Genomic DNA, 25951 nt, shown 5'->3' with positions numbered 1-25951 from the left:
AATAATTTATATTTTAAAGTTAACTGTGTAACTAATAATAAGTATTAAATTTAAAATTTTTTTGTTATACTTATACTTTCGTTCAATATTTTGTTATTAAATAAGCAACATTATAATATAGGTAATAGTAAATTATAATTTAAGATTGTAAGCGGAGCTGTATGAATGTATTACAATTATGGTGCGTGTGTGTGTTTTTTTGTCTGAAAATCAAAGTATTTGAATTCATATTTTGAAAATAATCAATTATAAATGGCCTATAGCAATTTGATGAAGTTTTTAAAGGGGTAAAATATATTTCACAGACAATAACCAATATTTACATTGATATTATTTAAATTTATTAAATTTATGCATTTATTATATTTTTAATTGTAACTTTCTTTCAATGGCTAAAATAGGTTGTCTTTAAATTTGTTTGTAGTGCCTACCAATGCCACGGAGTACAAATTACATTATAATATGTTAATAATAATTTTTAAAAAAAAACAGGTTACTCGTTTTGTTGTATTTTAAGCCATTGAGTAGGTCACTACGTACGTCAATTTGAATTTAATATCATTGTATACAAAAAACAATTATAAGCGGAGACCGCATGTCTGTTAATATTTTTAAAGATATTTTATGCTTTATAGTATTGTGTTAGTAACACGGTACTTAGGTTGAAATAATATTTTGATAATTTTATTGACCATTACATATGGTTAACAATATCATTTGCAAAGGAAAAAAAATTCAAGTCTTAAAGAAAAATATTTTTTGAATTATACCAAAATATCTTAAAACGTTATTTTTCGTTTAAATATCCAAATTCTTCAAAATTTAACAAAATATCTATAAAAGAATTGCCCGTATGTTGATGGTAAAATCAATTTTTTTCTACTATAATATGAATCAGCATTGTAAAATCAATGCATTCATCTCTCCACTCAGAGTATTAAACAATTAAAAACTTCTATTCTTATTTTAAAGGTGGTCTAAAATTGTATTTTTAATTGTATTGAAATATTTTCTTTTTAATAAATGAATATAATTACATAAATCAAATGTTTATGATTAAAAATAATTTTATCACACTATAAATAAATACGTGACTATAGGTACTAAGTTCAGAAAAATCAATTATTTTAGATGAATTTAGATAAAAATGAATAATAAAAGTTTATCATCTATTGTCTAAAATCAATGGTTTCTCTAAATATTATTGCGGATGGTCCTTCAATTTGAATTGGTTTTGTTAAAAACTTTTTACAACATTCACCACTCATGGTGGATACATTCATGCGTACAAAAACCATTTTTTATGCCACTAGTCACAGTCCACGGATAAAAAAAACGGAAAGTTAAAATTCTTATCAAATACCTATTAAGATTTTATGTGGCATCATTTACTTTGGGGAATTTCAACCCTGTTAAAAATGTATATTATTATGCGTCTCACTTCATAAAAAATCAATTGAATTTGAAAGTTATTTCACTAAAATATCTAGTAGGCATAAGGATTAACATTATAATAGTTAAATATACCTTTATTATATTTATATAGTATGTCACTTTGTACATTTAAGAAATATAGTTTGAACAATATTGTAATACCTTCAGGTACATATTATTGTTATTATAATATTGTAATTTACTCTGTATTTCAACTTAAAATGTAGTAAACAAATGTATAATAATTAATATTAATTAAAATATATTTTCAAAAAAAAAAATTATTTTAATTTAAATATTATATTATACATAAGTTATTTGTAACTTAAATAAGTAAGAAAAAATGTTGTATTTAAGTTAGTTACTTACCAATAATACTTAATAAAATGCTGAATAAAAAGTGTATAAAGTGATGGATAATAAGACGGTATACTGATGCTATGTGATAAATTTGAATCTATTTGAAATCTCTAAATAATATAATAAATCGATACCTTGTTAAATTAGTATCCTCTATATTATTAGTATATAGGTCAAGGTAATTTATTAACGCTTAATGTCTATTAGAAAGAAAACAATGATAATACAATCTATATTCACGATTTAAAAATGTATTTTTTCTTTTTCAGTTTAATAAGGTTTCAGAAAATTCAGCACAGATATTAGGGTTGAAAGAAAATAATGAATTCAGTGAATTTTGTAACAAATAAAACACTCTTATGTCTTGTGTGCATTTAAGTCTGAAGTAAACAGGACACTGACTTAAATCATGAAAATTCGTGTCTTTTTATAAGGATATTGGATTATAAAAAAAAATTGATGCATTTTTATCGATGTGGATAAGAAACTAAAGTAGTTTAAAGCCAGAAAAGTCTTTAAAAAGTAGTTTCAAATACTCCGGAAACAGGAAATCACTTAATATTGTATATGTTTAGATGCATAATATATGATAGGTACTCTTATATTGAGTGGTAAACTGAGTCTCTAATTCATAGTTTTGTTTAACGAAAATAAATAAAAATTAGAATCAATAATCTACATTTGAGTTACATGAAAAAAAAATAATTAAGAAACTATGACTATCGTCAGATTTAATCGATTTTTATGAATAATTTAACTGTTAAATAATTATTAAATCACTGTCAAACTTAAATGATAATTTATTAACTAAACTCATAGATTAAAAATCATAATTTTCATAATCATTCATCTCAATAAAACAAATGGTAATTTAAATTAAGTAAATATTTTATAGGTATTTAAAAAGTCTTGATTTAATTATATAATTGTATTAATTATTCATTTATATTTATTATTAAATACACTGACATGACCACCCCGTACTTTTAAACTAGCATGACGCAATTGTATTGTGTAAAGACTTATTTCTTCCACAGAACATAATAATATATAATACGTATGTTGTACAACAAATGGTTTCTTTTTCATGGGAGATTTATTTCTTCAATTGCTCTAGAACTCTAGAAGGTACTTTAATAATGAATTATGGAAACAAAGTAAACTTTAACTATTCATTTTAACTTCTTTTCTATTCTTTCTCGTATTAAAAACTAATATTAGCATGATTTTTTTTTTATAATTTTCGAGAATTGAATTTTATCTCAAAATTGTCTATAGTTTATAATTGTATGAAAAAAAAATTTTTCTTTAAACTGTAACTTAAAAATTAAATACTGTTTTCTTTACTTAGCCTTAAGAAAATCGAGATAAAATACTTATTTATCGTGTAAGCAACGTTATTATTGATTTATTTCTCCGAGTAGATAATAATAGTGTCATCAAACATGTTTAGTGTAGAGGCTCACATTATATATAATACGAAATATAGTTGTATGATAAAATTTAAATTTAAAATAATACAAAATATAAAAATTTGAGTATCAAGAGATTTTACGCTAGGTACTATATACAAAATAAAAAATCATACTAAAAGAGGTAAGCAAGTGGGAACCAAGCTACTGTACATTATGTGTCTATAATGGTAATATTAATAATAGATGTCTTAAATTTGAATTCAATTCACAATTCTATGCGAAGAGTTTTTCAACATGCTACTAAGCATATTTTATAATATTATTTCTATTAAAGTAATTTATTGTATTATAAGTAATACAGTAGGCTGAATTAATTATTTCCAAGAAAACTGCATTTGAAAATATCATTGCGTTTATAATATTTTAAAATTATAAACTTTAAAAGTTTTATATTATACCTATAAATAATATTTTTTTTATTACAAAAATTAAAATCGTTATTCTTTGTTGGAAATATCTAATGTAGTCCAAATTTGAACTGAAAACCTAAAAAGCTAAAAAATTTGAAATCTTGTGTGTCTTAAAATAACTCAGAAAGATATAAAATATTTTCAAAATTGGATCATGGAAAAAATGACAATAATATAAATATTTTTTGAAATGTTCAAGTATATACGGCTGCCCCTTTTTTGGATTACAACAAAATAAGAAAATCATTAATTTATTACAAAATTATTTAAAAATATACCTACACTATTTTGATAAAATTGTTAATATTTTAAAACTTCAGACTCCTAAAAAAGATTGTGGATTTACACTCAATATTTTGTTAATTTATATTAATAAAAACCACTGAAGGACCTTGTATTAAATTTTAAAGTATTTTTCAAAAATTAATTTGCCGAAAATAATAGTGAAAAAAATCAAAAATGTGTTATGGCTTTAGACAGCTCAAAAATAATCAAAATATTTTGAAGACTTTATCATGTACGGACAATTTTCATGTATTCATTTGGTGACACTTTAAAGTATCTACAGTTATTAGTTTTTTGAGTTACACCTAAGTTTTTACTGTGATCCCTTAAAGTACCAATCACATTAACTTTCCAACCAGAAAAGATGGCGAAATAGAAAATCGAAGCATTTTATTGCCCAGAAAGAAGGCGACGACAGATACAAAAAAAAATGTTAATACAAAAACAGACATAATTGTTAAATAAATATATTCATTGCTTCGCTCAGTATCTATTATGCTAAATTATTAGTTATTTTAGTTTCAGTAATTTTATTCGAATTTCTCAATTCTATGAGCAAACTGTTAGCTGGATTGATTTGAAAAAATTTATAATTTCAACGAGTTGTATATTTAGTGTTATACATACTAACATTTATATGCAGTTATGTTGAAACTTTGTGTACAATCTAATTTTGTAGTCATAATCAAAAATTATTTATTACTTTTGATTATATAAGGTCAAAGTTATATAAATATTTTGTACATAGTTTTTTTTAGGTGGTGTTTTTCATTTGTTGTATAAGATACCGTAACCGGTGTAATTTTCTGAAATTAATACTATGTCAGCTGAGTCTGTTTTATTTATTTTTTCCAAAGTTGACTGTGTCAATTTAGACTTGAGATTGTTGATTTTTTAAGGATTTAGTAACTGTATATTATTATGAGATTAGAAGACAGTAGTTCTCAACTTGTCTTTTTATGATTAAGTGTAATATTATTACAGAACTGTTGGAACCATCTGGAAAAGAGGACGAGGAAAGGGCTGAAAGGTCAAATTAAATATGTAAGATAAGGGTCAAAGCGGATTATTAATATTTATTTTGGACATACCTATATACTAACTGTAGTCTGTAATACACTAATATCATTTGATAGTGGTGGTGCCAGAACTTTTGCATCATGTGGACCAGACTAAGTCCAACATTGTTTAGGGAGTGACAAAATTTTTACATACCTAATGTAGTATATGATTGCAGGATATATATATCACAACCTCAAAAAATACATCCGATATTAAGAAAGCTTTAATTGTGGTATACCTAACTATAAGAAAATAAAACCAAAAATATTTTGAATTGACAATAAACATTATACTTGGTAATAATACTAATTAAAATATATAGAACACACCCGAGTAATCAAAATCAATTGGAAATAATTATGGAAACGTCAGGGTTATAATATAACTAAATAATATAGCTAAATAATTACTTTTTTTGTAATAATATCCACATTTAATATTCATTTATTGTTATGAGTCATAGATTTTTGACTACTTACTATTTACTACTTACTATTACATTACTAATTACTAATTAGGGCATAATGAACATACAATATACGATGGTTATAATAGCATAATACATATATAATATATCAATATCATATTATCAGTATACCACTATTATCGAACATATAATTTACGCCACTGCAACAAAGAATATTGAATATCCATAAAAATTAATCGATATATTCTCTAATATTCTTTATTATACGAAATATTCTTTTATCTAGAAAAATTCTCAAATATGCAAGACAAACTTTTGCCATAAATTAACCGGTTTCATGGTTTGTAAAGATTTCAAATCCCCGTCTGACTACATAGGCTCAAAAAAAATATACAAAATAATATAATTCCGGCCCCTAGTGTTGTGAACTTTATTAGAATTATGTATGATATGGTCAATATTTAACGATTTTGATTTAGACATTTCTAAAGAGGTTATGCTTAAGCTAGATAGATTGTTGTAGATCATAGAAATTCACCAGTGCCTATTTTTTTATCTTCTTTATTCGTGAAGAAGTTCATTTGTTATACTCAGGTATTATATTTAATCAACTAAGTATTAATTAGAATTTAGAATAATCAAACGTTTATATTATTTAACAACTATACAATATGTGAACATGACATAATAATATGAAGCACATTAATATTAATAACAGTTTGAACATAACCTACAAAAGTGCAATCAACGTAATAATAATAATAATCATAATAATAATAATAATTAACAATCTATCATCATAACATCATTTACATATCACATGCTACGGAAGAAACAAGTACCTATTTTAATTGCAATAGTACATAGGTACATTTATTTCCTCTCGCGTTTGGATGCTGGTAAACAAGTCCACTCATCTATTTATGAGGCTTTTATACATACTTTTCAAGGTTCAAAGCCATTTTTGCATTCATTACAATCATAAAATACACATTATGTTACAGTATTATTGTACTTATTAGGTATTTTATGTCATGAGATAGTTACCGATCAATGACAGATTGGGATTTATTTTAAAGCCATAAAGATGAAATGAATCCCAACCAAATTAATTTAAATTTTAGGGTGTCCCCAATAAAAAAATTATCATAACTGTAATTTTTGACGAAATCAATACCTAGACATTTACTTTGATTTGACCTTATGTATAAATCAAAAAATGCGTTGATTTATAACGTCAATGTTTGGAACTGTTGCCGATTTGAATTTGATTTGTTTAAATTAATATTACAATTCATGATCTTTGATATGAATTGTAGTCTTATAGTGTATATTCATGAAGTTTGTATTGGAAATTTATGTTCAAAAGTTGTAACTTATAATCAATTTCAAGATGTTGATTTAATTGTATGTATTTGAAAATATATTACAGTAAACTACGTTTAATTCATATTATGAATTACGAAAATGTTTATAAATTTGTTTGTAATAACATACAGTTTGTTATACTTTGGGTATAGTTACTACCTTCAAGTATTATTCAAGGAGTCCAGCAAGTGATTTCATATTTCTATATCAGTTCATTTTCCATGTAGAAGGAAATGTACATACTTTTCCTATTTTAAATGACTTATTTACTAGGTACTGTATAATATTAGTTTGAAAAAAAAATATTAAAAGAATAAACTAAGTATTATAAAAACAAAGAAATTCTACGAACTATATATAATATTATGTTCTTTTGTTTTGGTGAAACTTGTGTTTTGATAATTAAATTAGTTTATATGAAACCCTTACCTATATAAAGTGATATTATATAATATTAAAAATTAAGCCCAAGCAATAGGATATTTTTTGTTAGTACTACCTTATTATATTTTTAATCTGTGAAGTGTGAATCGGTGAATTCAGTTTAAGTATGCGCTTGCAGAAATTGTACCAATAGGAAATGAGTTGCATTACATTATTCATAATTAAATATTTTTATCCATTTATTTTAATACAATATTTTAACGTCGATTAGATTATTTTTCGAAAAATAAAAAACTAAATAAACAAAATATAATTGGCAATACTTATTTAGTAGGTAATAAAACTCTATTTTGTTTACCAGTTTAGTTTTTGTGTTTTAAATACAGATCATTCTATTGCTAGAGTTTCTATGTCTGTTTATAATGTGTAAAAAAAGGTAGAAAGAAACTCACAAAAGTTTACTTTAACTTAAAGAAAAAAAAATATTTGATTCAGTGTTCTACGGTATTTTATTTCAAAAGTTAGAACAAACAGTGATTATAAGAACTTGGCATTATTTTTATTGACTTCATACCTACAAAACAGAAAACAATTTGTTGAATTAAACGGTATTCAAAATAATGAGTAGATAGTATACTTCCTAAGGAGTTACAGAGTAGTGCAATTTCTTTCTCCGCTACTCTTTTATTTTCCCCCTAAATAATACATTTTTTTTTCTTTTAAAACTAAAAGTTGTTTTTACGTAGATAATATTATAAAAACCTCATATTTTATTGCAGTTATTTTTGGTAATACGTTTTGAACTTTTGTGATATTAGATTCACTGGACTATCATTAAAAGATAATGCATATTATAAACTTAATTGGAAGTTGTTTATTTTACTGTTATAATTGTTACAAATGATCTTAATTTCTCCTATTTCACAGTACCTACTAATTGTTTATTTTGAAATTTGAATTTCCGAATTCTTATTTTATTAAATTATAGTATTTTACATGGGTACTTGGATATACTTTTTTAGTTTCTAAGAATAAAAAAAAATCATAAATATTTATTTTGGTACCTACTCCGGTATCTACTATACATAATTACGTGGTGACGTACATAATATATACTGACACAAAGTACAAAGTACTTACATTGATCTAAGAAGTGTAATTATAATGTAAGTTAGAAACTTATTTACGTATAATGTATGTGTATTTATAGAGTCAAGTCAGGTCCTCGATTCTAAATGACTGAACCACTGAACACTGAACGGGTGTATCTAACATTTGTCATTTCATCTTATTATAATTACCTAAGAATTGTATAACGGTATACTCGACAATTTATTTATTAAGTGAGACGATATTTTGTTAATTCGATAAATAAATAAATAAATAATAAATGCTGCACTTGTCATGCGAGATTTCGAATTGTGTATTGTGTAAAATAGTTATTGAAAAAATACCTTTTTTTAAACAGCTACAGTATAGTACGTTGAAAACATAAAATAGGCGATTCTTTACCTGTCACGCAGAATTGGTATAATACTACCATGTGGGTATAGAAGAAATAATTTTGAGATATTATACTGGTGGGGAAAACCACTACCTTGGTACTGAAAGAATGCATTACGAAATAATTGGAACCGCAATATGTAATATTTCATCCGGAGATACATACATGATCATTTATGACACGAAAAATGTTGTGGATTACACAATGACCTAATGCAGTCCTCGTTATTTTTATTACATATAATTCGAAAGATCTCGTGCACGTGATGCCCCTTAAACGCATTACAAAAACTAATATTTAATACACCGTAGGTAAAGGTCCTATTTCAATAGGATAACGTTGCTAGTTGTAGTCATATTTTCCTATAAAAAAATGTTCATAATAAGGTTTCTTTTTGACGCAGTTATGGCCTGTACAATACCCTATAATATTACATTTTTATTGTAAAGAAATAAAATAAAGAAATTATAAGTAGCTTTTGGAATATCATTCTGGAGAGTCTGTCAATAAAGTTCAAATACCTACTACAAATTCCACGATTGTTAAAATCTTAAAACAAAACTTGAAAAGTTTTTAAAAGTTTCGCTTGTAAGAAAGAAATTTAAAAGATTGGACATAATATCATTCGATGAGAAACAGATCCTATTACTATTAATATTCTTTTTTCTATACATTTTAAACTATTTACAAATAAGTATCACGTAATAGGTATCATAGTTCAGTTGATCAATTATTTTAATGTGTATGTAATACAATAATATTTTTAATATAATATACATTTTTGTTAATAATTTATTTTAGATTCTGAGTGGAGGGATGAATGTATTGATTTTACAATGATGTGTATTTTTTTATTTGTATGTCTGTTATCACCTTTTGGAGTTATATAACTTCTCAGATTTCCAACTTAGGTATATGTTCTGTTAGGTATGTGTATAGTTGGTATTATAGAGGAGTAAAAAGTAAAAAAAAACAGACATTTTTATTTTTTTTCTCAAAACTATAAATATTTTACTATATAAATCTATACAATTATAATAATTGAATATTAATAATATAATAAATGCAATGTTTTTGGCGAAAATTAAATTAACCTCCCGTAATAACAATATTTAAATACTTGAGTTACTTTAATAGCTCAATATTAAAAAGTATATGAAAATATATACTTTGTTATGTAGGATGACTGATCATCTTTTGCTCAGAAATGTTTTTCGTATGCAATGATTCAAATTTAACATATATTTTATTACATTGATTCACTCAATGAGGTGGCACACTCAACATCTACCATACAGCACAGCAGTTATACCTACTTTCCTCCTTTTTAAAATAAAATATGTCTTATTGAATTAAAAATTATGAAATTATGAATAGGTACATACAGGTAGGTTACACACAATATATTATAATACCAGGTCCCTACCACTATGCCATTAACATGTATAGGTTATTTTTTATATCAATATCCTTTTTCATTCAATAATGGAAGTTAAATTATAATGTATATTTAACATAGATTCAAAACTCGATAAAAGTTGTTTTATATTACAAAATATTTTATGCATAAAACCAATAAATATTTTTATAAGGTATTTTTTAATATAAAGATCTAGTATCATTGTATAGCCAAATATAACTAAAAGTTTTAAATTATATTTTAAGCTCAAAACACGAATTCCAGCTCGGGTAATATAAATAAATCATGGAAATTAAACGGCTTATGGTAGGTTTTGTGTTTGAATTTATGCTAAGCATATCTCGATCCATTAACGATGGAATAATATGGTACCTTTCGAATATTCTTGTGGCTAGGATATGTTTGCATGAATATATCATGGCACACACCGTTGTCATTGATATTAACCTCATAATCAAGTCGATGTCTCTTATTTCGAATGTTACATATTCGTAAAAAATACACAGTAGAATTTATTTGTACTTCTAATTCGAGGTATCATCGAGACTCGACAATAACTACATATTTTTTTATATACAACTTGTAGTAAATAATTTTTAGTCAAATATATATTAATTTTCTTATAATAATTGTCGTTACTTTTCAACAATTAAATTATTATCTTCCAGATTTTATATTTTCTTAGTAAAATTAATGACTATAATATATGCACAGTCATGGATCTAATTTAAAATCTTATATAATAAAACGAAAACTAAAACGATTTTCATGCTTTCTGACAAACTTGTCATAAATTAATGTTATTCTATGTAGGTGCTTTAGTAATGTTTAAATGAGCACATGCAATATTTTGTTTACTTGTTAAAAATGTATTTATTTAAGGAGAATTGAGAGAGTGAATATAATATTAAGTTTCAAGTTTCAACACATCAATTATAAGGTTATTTGTCACTTGAAACTCTTTGCTTAAATGTATAATGTTATCACATATAATACTCACTTAACGACTTTTCCAATACTTATTACATAATATAATTATTATTTTAATAATATTCATAACATTGTCTAGAAAAAAACCTTGTTTTTTGCCGTTAAAATGACATGTCCATTGTGCACTGTATACTGACCATAGTGCACCATGCGTACTATATTATTAATATTTTTAAGAATAATTTATGCACATTAACTTAGAAAGTAAATTGTTCCAAATAAACTGTCAACATCTCTGTAAAATATTTCATGATATTATGAACTGTGAACTCCGCAACAAAACAGAATCACTAAAGTACTCCTACGCGTTTATTTAAAAATTAAATTAGCGTTTATGAAAAACTAAACAACATTTTCTCGTTTTATAATCCTAGTGTTATGCACGCGTATACAAGACCCTTTACACACCGCAGCTCTCATTCATTTTGGTAGTTATGGTACCTAAATGCTTATTATTATATATTTAGAACAGTATATACCAGTAGGTACTCTTGAATTCTCGGTCCAACAGTTTTAAATAATTCCGGTGTTGTAGATAGCGGTATACGAAGGAAACACATTTTGATAAATGCCTGCATTACGTTGTTTTAATTGTAATCCAAGGGAAATAGTGATAAATATTTATTCATCCTCTTCATTTTCCCAATGATGTACAATTACTTGAAAAATAAAAATATAACTAGAATATTGATGTCAAATCAGTTTTAATACATCTATTGTGTATAATGTTTATGCTCCTAAATATCTATGTGTATTATAAAAAATCGTGTGCGATGGCAAACTGAGCTCGTCCATTCTCGGTTTTTGTTTTAGAATAGAAGGATGATTTCTGATTTTATACATTTTTGTTTTGTCTTCCACAGACGACGGCGAACAACAGTCAGATACTGTCGACCAGCAACAGAAGACCTCCAATTACGAGCCTCTGGAGAGGCGAATGACGCCAGGTGGATCGATAACGTTTACCTGTAGGATCGGTCTCATCGACCAGGGCCGGCAGAGCATTCTATGGTATCACGACGACAAGCTCATTTCAATATTGGTATGTACGGTTGATAATGTCCCACCAAACGGAAGATTCTTGAATTCGTGTGCAATATTAACGAATACGTAAAAATAATGTCGAACGGTCAAGTCGTAGACAACTTTGAAATTATATTATTGAAGACTATTCGATACTGACCGTTGTTAAATAGTGGAAATTGTTTACCTGTGGGTAAACGTTTCGAGTGAATGTGTGATTAGTAAGCTATTATAAGCGTGTGATTGACTTGTGTCAAAGAGATGGTGAGGATCTCACTCATACGTATACAAAATATGTCACACATTTGTAGTCAATGAGTAATGTTTTTCATTAAAAATCCAGAACTTTGCGTCCAACGTACCGATAAAAGTTATTACCTATATTATAAATTGAGAAAAAATCTGAAAACATTTGAATTTGTTATAAAGTTTACTTCAGATCGATCAACCCAATTTTTTTCAATTCCGTTTAATCACTGTTTAAGAATTCTCCGATTTTTTACATTTTAAATCAAATTTAAGGAGAAAATAAGATGTGAATTTTGAAAAAGTGTGATGATCGATCTCATGCAAACTTAAAAATGAATTTAAATATGTTTTTACTTTTTAAATTTCTTACCACATATTACTATTTTCATCGGTACGATGTAAGAAATATATATTGGTAATATAAGAGATGTATGATATTGTCAAAAAAAGGCAATCGGTATCGAATTTCTTAATAAATTTCGCATTTGCGCGTATAGGTAATTTAATGTAGGTTATTGGACGTAATTATGATGATTTCGCATGCGACTTTATAAAAACGAACTTAAAAACTCTACCTCTGCTCGATTAAAATTATTATTATTATTCCTTCGATGACTATCGCTTTACTTGTCCATCAGACATTGTAGGTCCCCGATATAATAATAATAATACTGTGTTTAATAACGGTTGTAATGATAGTAATAATAATTAAATTACATGATCTTTATTAATCACCCATGTACCACACGTTACGCTGTCTACGAGGATTTATTTATTCGACTGCATATGCCCTCGCGATAAATCACACATGACACGTCAAAATTACCGGACATAGAAGCAACGCAAAACATAATAAATAGACAAATAATTTTTTCCCGTTTCAAACGACAATAATAATTCATAAACTATTTTAACCGGCTTGTGAAATACATACGTGCATATAATGTTTACAAAATAACATTTTACCGAGCTCGCCACAGAATATATTAAAATCGTGTGGCAAGCGTATAGATACTTTTAAATAGTTTTATACTTTTATGAAACACTAAAACATTGTATCATAAATAATTTCGATTTCGAATGATTTAAAATGGTTTTATTCGTCAAAGAATTTAAAAGATAAACAAAAATAGTCCAAATTCTATTTAAGAGAATTTTATATCCTCTCATAAATCTGCTTCTTGTAAAAACATCCACTGAATATTTTGTTTGAAATTGTAATTTATTTAGATGAAAATCATAAATTCGTTTCAATTGATCACGTATTGGTATAGCGCTATTACGATATCGTCATTATACAGTTTTATTTGTTTTCCACTCTACAAATATAATAAGGGACGGTGGGAAGCATTATGATTTGGATGTGAATTATGACAAGTACGCTGATCGTAAATGAAATGAGGCTATTATTTTATTTATTTATTATTCGGTGACTAAAAATAGTTTTATTACCATTGATAAACTCCGCAGAGACAATTGTATTCCTAATTTATTATTATTAATATTGCAGTTGTCCTTTGTATTATTTTTAATGAATGAATCCGATATAAGCACCTAATAACTGTATAAAATGAATGCGTTTATAACCTAAACGATAACTACAATTTTTATTTTTTAATATCTCGTTTTAATCAATTATATTGGACTGTAATAGAATATATAAATTATTATTGATAGCTTCGGAATACACAATTAAGTTGATTAATTAGCTACCTTCGTTTAGGACGAGGGTATCATTATACATAATACCTTCGTTATTAGTTAACATAACAAAATAAACGTAAGTTGAACTCGTTCAGACAATATATTTTTTGTTCTCTTCTAAGTCTAAATTAAATTTCAGAAACAAACTTCTTATGTAAAAGTCATTATAAGTCCAGTTTAGTCATTTGGTATACAGATTTAGAGCCTTGCCAAACCATCAAAGTTGCACTCAATCTATTCTTTCTTAAATATGTCACTCTGTAATAATATTACCGAAGCTCCAAGATAACTAACTGACATTACACAAATTATGACTGTTAATGATCTTGCCAAACTTCATCACAAACGTATTCATTTCAAAGTCATCTCCAACACCTCTTCCTTTACTAACAATTCCCGATAAAGTGATAACCCTCCTCGGCCGCCAAAATGAAACTGGAATCACGACATATTAAACAGTTAAATAAATAATAAAATTAGGTATTAGTGTATTACCATTGATTGTATTATATTATATTATAAAATCAATGGTACTACCAATGGGTAACTTCCTCTTAACGCCACTCGCGCATCTTACAATTATTTATCATCATACCAAATTACTTATTTTAACCACACGATTAAACAGATTTGTATTGGATTTTTAAAAAAAAAACCTTGTACCTACTCGTAGATCCCAATTAAATTAAAAATAAAACAAATGTAGACAATTATTCTAAAAATTACTCTCGTTCTACACGTTTCAGACGAGAATTTAATCTCGTGAGAATAGGTACTTTAGGTAGGTCACTTTAGTATGTTAGTGTCGTGTTGTATTTTTAAATACGGAAACGATTAATTATTGCATTTGTAAAACTACTCCAAACATAGGCCTTTGAATCCTATGTAGTTTGACCGTAAATTTAACTTCTTTCTTTTTGTTCTTTTTGTCGTCACCCTTTTGAAAAATAATGAGCATTTTGAGATTCTAACGCTCTCGAAGTACCATCCACATGTTAGTTTCAAAGCATTGTATACATTTTTTTTTTTGGAAATCAGTTACTATAAAAACAGGACATCGTTATAAAAGTAAAGCAAGTTTTCCATAGCTGCTTGGAAATCGTCAAGTTTTTATACATTGATTACCAATATGCATTTAAGCCAATATTTAATTGGATATCATCCAATAATAACGTATAGTAATAATCTCAAGGTATAAAAAAATGTTATTATTAATATTACTACATGTTTTATGATATTATTCATCAACAATCTTTCAAATATTACTAAATTGTAAAATTATTTTTCAAAATATTTGACATTTTCATCTTTTTTCCATGAACTTTGTCTTATTTATTATACATTTATTATTTTAGATTTTGAGCGAAACGATGAAAGTTTTGATTTTGAAAAAAAAAAAAAAGAAAGGATGCTTTGAATTTCAATTTTTGGGGGGTTTCTGGTAGTACCTATTTCAGATCTAGTTTGTACTAAAGATAAAAATTGGAAATTCCCAAATGCCACTAGTTTTCTAAATAATTGGAAAAAAAAATAAAATTATGGACAATTTGAATTTAATAAAATCGTTTTTCTTTTTTTTGTTGTTATTCAAAACCGAATAACCAAAGAAACATAAGTTGTTTATAGATATTTGATAGTTTTGTTTTTTTTTTTAAATACGGATAAGAATTTCGGTCAAGAAACTTGAAAATTTACTACAATGTTTCTGATAAGATTTCATTGTAGCTTTTTAAAAATATTGAAGGTACCACTATTTTTTTTGTAGAAGCATTACAATTTCAAACTTTTATAAAATTTGAGAAAAAATGAAAATTTGAAATTTATTTTTTAGTTTATAGTTTATAAAATGTTCAATTTTTATAGCTTTAGGATTATTTAGATTAATCAAATGTTATAATTCTCATATTTTTCAATTCAAATAAAACATAAATTACGTAATTAACTATAGTATGTATCACATAATGAAAATCTATACATTTCGGATTTTCAGAAGATTTGGTCCATTATTCAACATTGATGATGGTTCCTGGTAGATAATTCCATATTGCCACTATCGAAAATCGTAAATAGAAAATACCTTGTAATTTTCTTAGTAAATGTGTGATCAATAAAACAAAAAACTGGTTAAAATTCGGAATATACCTTTTCACTTAACATCAGTTTAAAGTAAAATCATAGTTGTATTTCAGAAAGTAACAAACGTTAGATTTATAAGCTATTTATATTAAAAATATCTTTGTTATGATATAATATTAAAATTGTTTAGACTTCTACAGCTTCTCATACCACAGACCTATTCACACTATTCTACGACGCGTCGATATTGACTTATAACTATTAAGTTATGAGGTAGATACATATTTATAATATAATAATAGTAACAATTTTACATAATATTAGTCCAAAGAAAATAATAATTATCTAATAATACTTATCCTTAAAAATTAATTTCCATTTTTTTTCGTAGGATCAATTGAAATGGTTTATTATTAGATTTATATTTAACATATACTCAATTACGATATACACTAAAAAGTTAAAACCTAAAACCTAATACAAAAAAACATAAGTTTCCCGGCTTAAAAAAAAAAACGGTTTCAATGAGTGAAAGTTTCAAACAGATTTTAAAATTATAATCATTTATACCAGGTACTACATTTTTGAATGTGATTTGTTAGGTAGAAATAATACAATTCATAACAATTGATTTCTTCGAAAAAGTGAAAAAATATAAAAATTGAATTTACAAAATATAACACATAAAAAAATAATGATAAGTTGATATCAACCGAACAATTTTTCTGTATTTTAAAGTCTATTAATCAATTCTAAACTGACACTCTGAACGAGAAATGATACTGTTAAAGCTTATCGCCATAAATCTCACATAGCTGCCTTTGAGAACTAACACGCGTAGGTATCTAGTATAATATATAGGCTGGAAAGAGTGAAACGATTTATTCAGTTGGTTCCGAAAATTTGTAACATTTATAATAATTGATACGCAATGCATGTTTTTTTTAAAGACCATCAATAAAGCAAAATGAAAAAGGTAATTGAATGTTTATATTTATTTTTATGAAATAACAACAAGGCGAACACGCAGACGAAATTAAATGAAATAGCCGTAATGCGATATCCAGCTAATACTTTGTTGATGCACTTCCTCTTCTTCGTTGGGCTGTTTATATAGCGTATACGTGACACGATTTATAGGGATCAGTGTTTTTATCAGATATATGAAATTCCCAGGGCCAGAGAGATTGTTTTTAAGAGTCATCTGTTGGCTGCTAGACATATTAAAATCAACTGTTACTAGTTTTTGAAAGAGTGACTTGAGCAAATTTTTTATTTCAATTTCGCACTCAAAAATAAAACACAATATTGCTATATTTAAATTACGATGTATAATAAATAACACCTTTTTGGGAATTATGTATATTTTTAAATTATAAAGCTCTGGAAAATTGATTAATTTACTTATTATGTACCTAATATTATTATTAACGACATACCTAAGTTATGATTGATGTTTAAAGAATATTTTAATGCATTTTTAACTTTAAATCTTACGAGTAGGACTCGATAACGTGTTAGTTAGGTTATGGAACTGTAATTATTATTAATGTTAACGTGTTGTGTAATTGTATGCGACTAAGCTCCGCATATTATCTTGTTATAATGAAAATTAGAATATAATTAAATTGTTTTGTCATAAACATAAAAACTTTAAAAATAAAAAAGAGATAGATAAAAAAGACAATGCAAAATCATTTACCAGCTGAAAAGAAATCCACTTGCATTTTTATAATATTAAAAAAAATACATATACAATTTCCTTAAGTGTTACTCGTGCATATATATAAAAAATTGGATGATTTATTTTGTATTTTTCTTTAAAAAAATGATGCCATTATTAAAAATAAATTCGTCCAAGAGGTACTATAGTTCATACCTACCATTATTTAATTTACTTTAGAAATTTCATACATCTTTGAATTTTACATTTTTCACAAAATATATTGATTTATATAAAGATTAAAATTTATACAGGTTATAGGTACGGAGTAATATATATTTAAAGAGAATGTTTCGAGGTAACAAAAATAAACTTAATTTATGAATACATAATTAATGTAGGCATGCACAAAAGTAGGAATTTGGGGGAAAAAAATAAATGCTTAAATAAATTGTAATATAAATAGTAGGTAGTCGATAGTTAATACAAAATATAAAACATTCAGTAAATCTTATAAATATAAAAATTATTTTTAATAAAATCCTATTTTAATTTGCAGGGTAAGAGGTACCTACATAAAATATAATACATTTGAAACCTTAAAATTAACCATTTCGTAATTCAGTGGCAAACTTTTGTATCTTAATGACATAATTTTATATCATTATTTGTATATACATTTAAATATACAAATGTTTTTAGTTTTTAACATTCATAATTATTAAGGCTAGAGTGTTTTATGTATAAATACTTATATAAAAAAAAAAGTTTGAAATCATAATGAATAAACTTGTATGACTTTTAATTTAAATTTTCATTTTTGGATTTTGAGTGGAATGATGAATGGATTGGTTCTGTAATGCTGCGAGTGTAAGATTTTTTTGTGAATGTCATCGATTGACTGCTCTTAGTAAAATTAATTTATTCTTAAACTTTAAGTTTGGTTTCTAGTAAAAATTTGGATCTAGTTAATACTCTGGGTTTTCTTTTTTTTTTAACGCAGAAAAAAATACCATTTTAGTTTTTACTTATTGTAACTACATTTGTATAGAAAACTACGAATAAAAAATCAATTAAGTATTAATTAGAGAGTAATTATTACCAAATAAATGTAATTGTTATTATTCTTTAGATTGATTATAAATATATATATTTTTTTATTATTTAAATATAATTACAATCCATACACATTTAGTACAATAAGCAATTTTGATTGAAGTTAATAAATACATAACGAGACTTACAGATTTGGGAAGACACTCAGTAGTGCCACCCGACAGATTAAATTAAAAGATCTCTAGGCCAGGTTCGTTTAAGATGTCTCTGGGGGTTATCGGGGATTGTAAAAGAAGATAGGCGTTTTATTAGTGGATTGTTATGCTTATGATGGATTAACTTAGAGTGAAAGGAGACGTAGTAAGACTTAGTTAGTTACTTCGATAGAGAGATTGAATATTTAGGTCTTTGTGGAGATTGTTATTCGTGATGAACCATGGAGCAGAAACAATTTGTCGCAGACAGATTGACTGGAATGTCTGAATTGTTTTCGTCTTGGGCGGCTTGGCAGAGCCCCATATCTGGATACTGTAGGACCATATATGTCTGATAATTGCTTTGTATATTAGTAGTTAATTACTTATTAGTGATTGCTGCCTTAGATCGTAGAAGTGGGCTGAACAAGTCAAAGAAAAAATTAATAACCTTGAAGAGGAAATTTTCACCAAATATTAATTTTAGTTTTTTATAAACATAATATAATTTTTAAATACTTTGGGTTTTTTGGGTGATATTAATTATAGATATCTTAAATGTTTGTATTATTTTTAGTTTTTGCCAATAGTACTCTGTTTGTTTGAAGTAAAGTAGTTCTTTATAAGTCGGTTCGTATATATTTTTATCAGTACATTTTACATTTTTATAAAAATATTGAAAATACATCAGTTTAATCTGTATTGACTAATACTGTACAATTATGAGTTAAAATTTCGTTATGTTGTCATTTCGTTCAAAATATGCAAAAATATGCATTTTATCCAAAATATGCAAAAATATGACAAATAAAAATACCACCATTTACCTCAGTAAGAGCTAATTCGTGGACATTACTTACAATATAAGTAATCAGAAGTTTCAAAAAAAAACATACCAATGCATATAAATCTTAGTCCTAATTATAACTACAATAGTTCTAATTTTATAAAATCAGATATTTAAACGAAAATAACAATTGTTAATAATAACAATTTTAGTTACTTAATTGGTTGAAATCCAAAAAATATTAACTGCAGGGACTTAAAAACTGTTTTCAATTACGAATTGTTATCTATACACAAAGACATTCAACGTATTTAGATTAGTTTTAAGCTATTCATACCACGAAACTATTCTTACCATTAAACGAGGGTACGTAGAATTGAACTATAAGTTAATAACAACAATATACCTTGTGCACACTATTATGATTTAATATTATAATAGTTAATAATTTAATACGGTGTGGTGTTTTTGGCAAAATTAAGTTCAACATGTCGTTCTCCGAATAAAAAAATAAGCTGCTTGTTGTAATATAAATAAATTATAAGTTATAACATATCCTTTGAAATTTATGCTGACAGACTGTTTCTGCTCATAACCATTTCGTGTATACTATAATTCATCATTGAATTTAAATTTAAAACATCAAATACAGTAACTTTTACTTACTTAATGAATTAGTCGCTCAAAACCAATTATAGCGCAGAGCAAATTCCCTGGTTATGAATGCAATTATTATTTAATAGTAAAATATATTGTACATTATATTAAAAATTTATTCTGCAGAGAAGTTAAGTTTAAGTTTTAATTGTATTAATAGGTAATATAAATTTAACATGTCTAAGTTTATTCTATTTTTAACATAATTAATATGCATTTGGTATATGGATACAATTTTTGTTTTTTTTTGTTACATTAACGTTTCAAAATATCGAAGACTACTTGGTGAAACTAAATTTGGCAGATACGTTGGAGACGTTTGCTAAGAACGCATTTTTAAAATTCAACGTCTAGGTTAAAATATATTTAAAATAGGGGTGTATAAGTTGATATCTTTAGACAGCTTTATCGGAAGTTTTTACCGCACCAATTAGTCTGATTTTTATTTCAAACGCAAGTTTTCAGTGTGCAGATGAGCCATTTTATGATGAAAGTTCAAGTAAATAATTAATTAAATAGAAATTTTAAAAACAATAATACACCAGGCGCCATCTACATAATAACGTATCCATATAAGATAATTAGGCCCTCATCATTAGGACATCTAGGCCTGATAGTTTAGAATTGATACAATTTATCTCATAGGCTATTAGCAGTTAGCGGTACAGTAAGCAGTATAGTAATTGTTATTAAGCTTTTTTTCAGAATGACGTAAATATAATAATAGTATATATAAGGTAAAGTTTTCACCCATTAAAAAAAAACAAAGTATTTAATCACTTGAAAAATTGCTTGAATATAATATGGGTTCAATAACGTTGTAAAATAAACAGTTTTTTCAGGGATAAAATGTGGTTTTGTTTGGACGTCACAACATTTAGAATTAGAATTATGAATTATTTATTTTTGGAAATAAGTTTCATTTTTTAGATACGAGAATATATTTAAAAAGTTTCTAAAGTTTCTAACAAAAAATGTGATTTATTCATTAGTAAAATGTTATAAGCTCTACCCAATGTCGTTATTCAAATACCATGATTCATAACTAGTCATGGAATAATATTAATTATAGCAACAAACTATACACAAAAAGTTTTTTTGCATACGATTAGTTCTAAATTTATTTAAAGTGCAATTATTATATGAGGAGGAGGAACTAAATACTTTATTTATATTGTAATATCAAGAACTGGGAATGGTATATTGACGTTAGTAACTTGACCCCCCTCCCCCCATAATATCGTTCATTTATAAACTTCACGTTTAACATTATTATTTAATAATCATACTTAAAATTGAATAGCCGTCTGTTTACAATAGACGATTTTGGAATCTTTTTTTGCCACTTATTTTCTTTCCGTTGTATCGGTAAAGAACCGATCCAAATTTATGTACTATAGCCTGATACTGCTTCATTTGGGTCCACCCTGTTTTTCTACATTAATACCTAATGGGCATTGATCATGGGTTATTTTCTAAAATTGTACATCCTCCGATTGACATAAAATTTGTTCATGTTGGGGTAACGTTAATAAGATTTAGTGAATATCACCTGCATAAGTATTCTACATCTTCCTCTAGAATCTAGATGTTATTAAATTTTGAATCGCCATTAGTTTCAGTTAAGGCTACATTTTCTTCTTATTTTAGTTTCTTGTCAATCTATAGCTCCGGTCTCCGGGTATCTAGGACAATTCAATATTTTTATTTATTATTATACGTTTGTTATATTTTATAGTACCTAATGAATGTGACTTTTATATTTTGAGCTGCTAGGTCAATACGCTTTCCTGAGCAATGTATGTATCTAGCATTTGCTTTACTTCATGGGTGGTTGATGTTTTACTAACAAAACCAACATATCTGATAATGCTTGCAACTCCTCTACTAGCAATTGATTAAATTACAAATTCTTTAAAAGCCTAGAGTACTAAGATCTAGGTATGAAGTAACTGGTTTTGAATCATGATTTTGCTTAATTTTGGTTTCATACTATTGTCCTCCCTTTGAAGTACGTAATTATCCAACCAGCTTATTTTGTCTTCATTTTACAGAGCCCAGTTCCCCATTTTCTCAGTCATGTCTCGTGAGGCTAGTAAGATGTCTCTTTTCAGTTTTTCTGGGATAGGCGTGTTCGTTAACTTTGATTGTTACTCATCTTCACATTTTACCCTATATGCTAATGTCAACGAAATATTCACCGGCTATGTTCGATGTTCCCCTTTAGTATCGCAGCTCTTTCATTTGGATCCCTGTTCCATGTATCTACCATATTCCAGTTTTGTTAAAAAATCTGTCGGGCATCACCATTCACAAACCTTCCTATCGATTTTTGAACCTAGAACTCTTTAGCCACTTTTCAATTTTGTAAACTACACTTTAACGAATCTATTGCTAGGACCTTTGCTAGTAGCAGCCATGTCATACTCTCTTCTTTTAGAAGTTTGTTTTTAAATCTTCTATACCCTGGTGCTAGATGGCTTTTTGTTTGGCGTCAGTTGTAGCACATGATGTCTCTTTTCTCTAGAAGTTATACCCTATATTTTCATTATTTTTGTCTCACTCATCGTTGTCACTGACGTAATCTTCATTTACATCCTTGCAGTTCCTCTCTGTGACATTTAAGATACAAGTGTTCTAGTTATTGGTTGTATTTTCCTGGTGGGTCTCCAACTCTCTTCTAAGTTTAGCACCTAGTAGATCCACCCTTTTTTTCTTTAACTCGGGTAAAGATTCCTCTTATTCTGATTTGCTTGCCAAAATCAACACGTTCGCGAAATACCAATGACTTTACTCCATTTATCTGAATTTCATAAAGACAATATGATAATGGACTGAAATTACAATAGGCCAATAAATGATGGTTAGTTAATTATGTTTTATGATTACTTTAAAATGAATTTGGTATGAGACAGTATTAGTTTTTTTTCTATAATATTTATAACCAACTTGTCAATCAATAAATTGATCATAATTTAACTTAATACATTTGTTCATTACATATATTGGTGCCAGTTAAGAATCATATCGGTTAATCGATTGACCATTCCATGGATTCGGGATATAATTTTCATCCAATTATTTGGCCAATGTTTGTCACTCTGTTCTCTAGATTACACACATTAACTATTAGAATTTAGAAGTCACAGATTTTGGGATATTTGATACCGATCGTCTTTAAGGAGTTCAATATAGGCGAATGTGGGTGCGTGTGTGTCATAAAAATGAGTATGTGTAGACAATGTATGTATGTATATAGTACGATACAATTTCTGAAACCAAATTTAAATTCCTAATAATGTTTAATTCAAAATTATTTTCTTAAAATGAAATTTTAAATGGTTTTAGTGTTCTAATTCAAAAAAGTAGAAAATCTCTTTCTAAGTAAGCTTTATTAGAAACTTAAATATATTTTCAAATATTTAATCTAATTATTGCGATAGTCATCACTGGATCAAATCCTTTTAAAATCCAAAACTATATTCTTTTATAGGACCGTAGAGGCAGTTTGAGTGTGGAGACGGACAGATCATCGAATTTTTTTGCCAGTCGACTAACACTTGCTAGTGTTACTAGATCTGACTCTGGAAAGTATACTTGCAAGTCTGGCAATACGAATTCTACTACATTTACACTACATGTTATATCACCAGGTAAACATAATAATTATTATTTGTTAAAATACAATAATTGCAGACAAAATAATTTTAAACAAATAATTTAGAAATTAATAAGATAGAACAATTGATAATTAATTGACTTAAGTTATTTAACAAATTACATTTTTCTTTTACTTTTAATATCTTCCCACTTTTAAAAATATTTTTTTTAAACTTTAACCTAAGTCGGTATTACTGCTTACATTTTTGAAATAGAACTTTTGATGTACAGACTTTAATTTAGAATTAATATAACCTTTAATTCACCTGTAAAATCTGATATATTGCGCATTTGAACGTATGATATTAATATAAAGTTATTATTTATTTCATATAATATATTGATATGTAAATCACAAATGCGTATGTAGTGCGTTAGTTGTGCCTAAGCACCATCATTTGTCAGTTGTGTAATAACGTACCAATATGTATACAGTTGTACGAAGAGTTTCAGTGGTTGAGAGATGTTAACCAAAATGTATTAGATGGATGTGTTCACACATCTATACTAAACACATATTGGTTATTATAATATATGCGAATAAGTATAATTCCGGTCTTATTGTTATAGCCATGTCAAAATTGCATATGTCGTGATTTAAGGTTTAATATTCATACCCCATTAATGTAGGTGTCAACTCATCAGCACTATTACGTCAAGTGTAATTTTAAATGTTGATTTGCCATTCACACGATGGATTAATAACAATGGCTAGAAGTATAGGTATACCTGTTTAAATCACGATTGTTACACCATACAATATAATGTAAATTTCGATAAAGTGGGAAATGCAAATTGAATACCTGCAGAACGATGAAAAATAATATAGCAGCCAGAAGTGAAATATTTCTGATAAACCTTATATTTAAATGATCACACATAATATAAACATTTTGAGTATTGAATACGATACCTAATACATTTTTGTATTGCCTATTCAGTGCCTATATTGTAGGTACTAACTAACTAGTATTAATTTTTATTTGACTAGTAGAAATATATACACATAAAGCTTGATATTTAGATACTTAAAAGACAATCGAGTCATCCAAAGTCATAAAAAGGTACTTAAATAGTTTTAAGCATTGCAATTGATTTTGTTTTGTTTTTATCAATTTACATTAAATTTATTAAATAACACTATCATTTAAACTTATTTATACATTGACAATACCGTGAAAAATTATATTTAATTATATAATATATTACTATAGTTTATATATTTGTAAATTTTTTGTTTCAGCGAACGGATTAGCTTTGCAAGATGGTTTGACATCAAAATGTTCACGTAATTACCAACACAATTATGTTATGTCAATGATCATATTTAATTTCATTGCATGCTCAATATTTGTATTCAAATTGCCTCAATGATTAACATAATATTTGTATTATACATTTTACACGTTTTTGTAATTATTTTTACATTAGTTTTCAATAAGTACCATTATTTTAATACGATTTTTATTTTATATTTTTTGGCATTATACGCAAAGAAATAACAATATCAAGAAATAATGTACATGTGTACCTATCAAATAAATGTACGTTGTGTAATAATGTGTTCTTATTGTTATTTAAATTTATTACGACTTCATATTTGACATTTTTCATTTTACTTCTCGTAATCTGAAAACATGAAAAAACATTCAAAATGAATCATAAAATATTTGTAATTTGGTTATAAATGTATAATATTATAATCATGCATTTACAAATTAATTATTCTTAATAATATAGGTATTAGAATATCACGCTTCTTC

General features: G+C 26.4%; 1 protein-coding gene across 1 annotated transcript in view; it reads left to right on the top strand.

The window, feature by feature from the left end:
• The window catches only part of LOC111042061 (lachesin-like), a 74468-nt gene extending 48720 nt beyond the window's left edge, over nt 1-25748 (top strand). The window contains exons 5-7 of the mRNA XM_022326551.1: nt 11983-12161; nt 24022-24181; nt 25432-25748. Coding sequence (XP_022182243.1) covers nt 11983-12161; nt 24022-24181; nt 25432-25562 — 470 coding nt within the window. The 3' untranslated portion in view covers nt 25563-25748. The remainder of the gene's footprint in view (nt 1-11982; nt 12162-24021; nt 24182-25431) is intronic.
• The last annotated feature ends 203 nt before the right edge of the window (nt 25749-25951 follow it).

The sequence above is a fragment of the Myzus persicae genome, unplaced genomic scaffold (genome assembly GCF_001856785.1).
Source record: "Myzus persicae strain clone G006 unplaced genomic scaffold, MPER_G0061.0, whole genome shotgun sequence".
Taxonomy (NCBI): domain Eukaryota; kingdom Metazoa; phylum Arthropoda; class Insecta; order Hemiptera; family Aphididae; genus Myzus; species Myzus persicae.
Note: the sequence above shows the minus strand (reverse complement) of the source record. Positions and strands in the feature narration are given on the sequence as shown.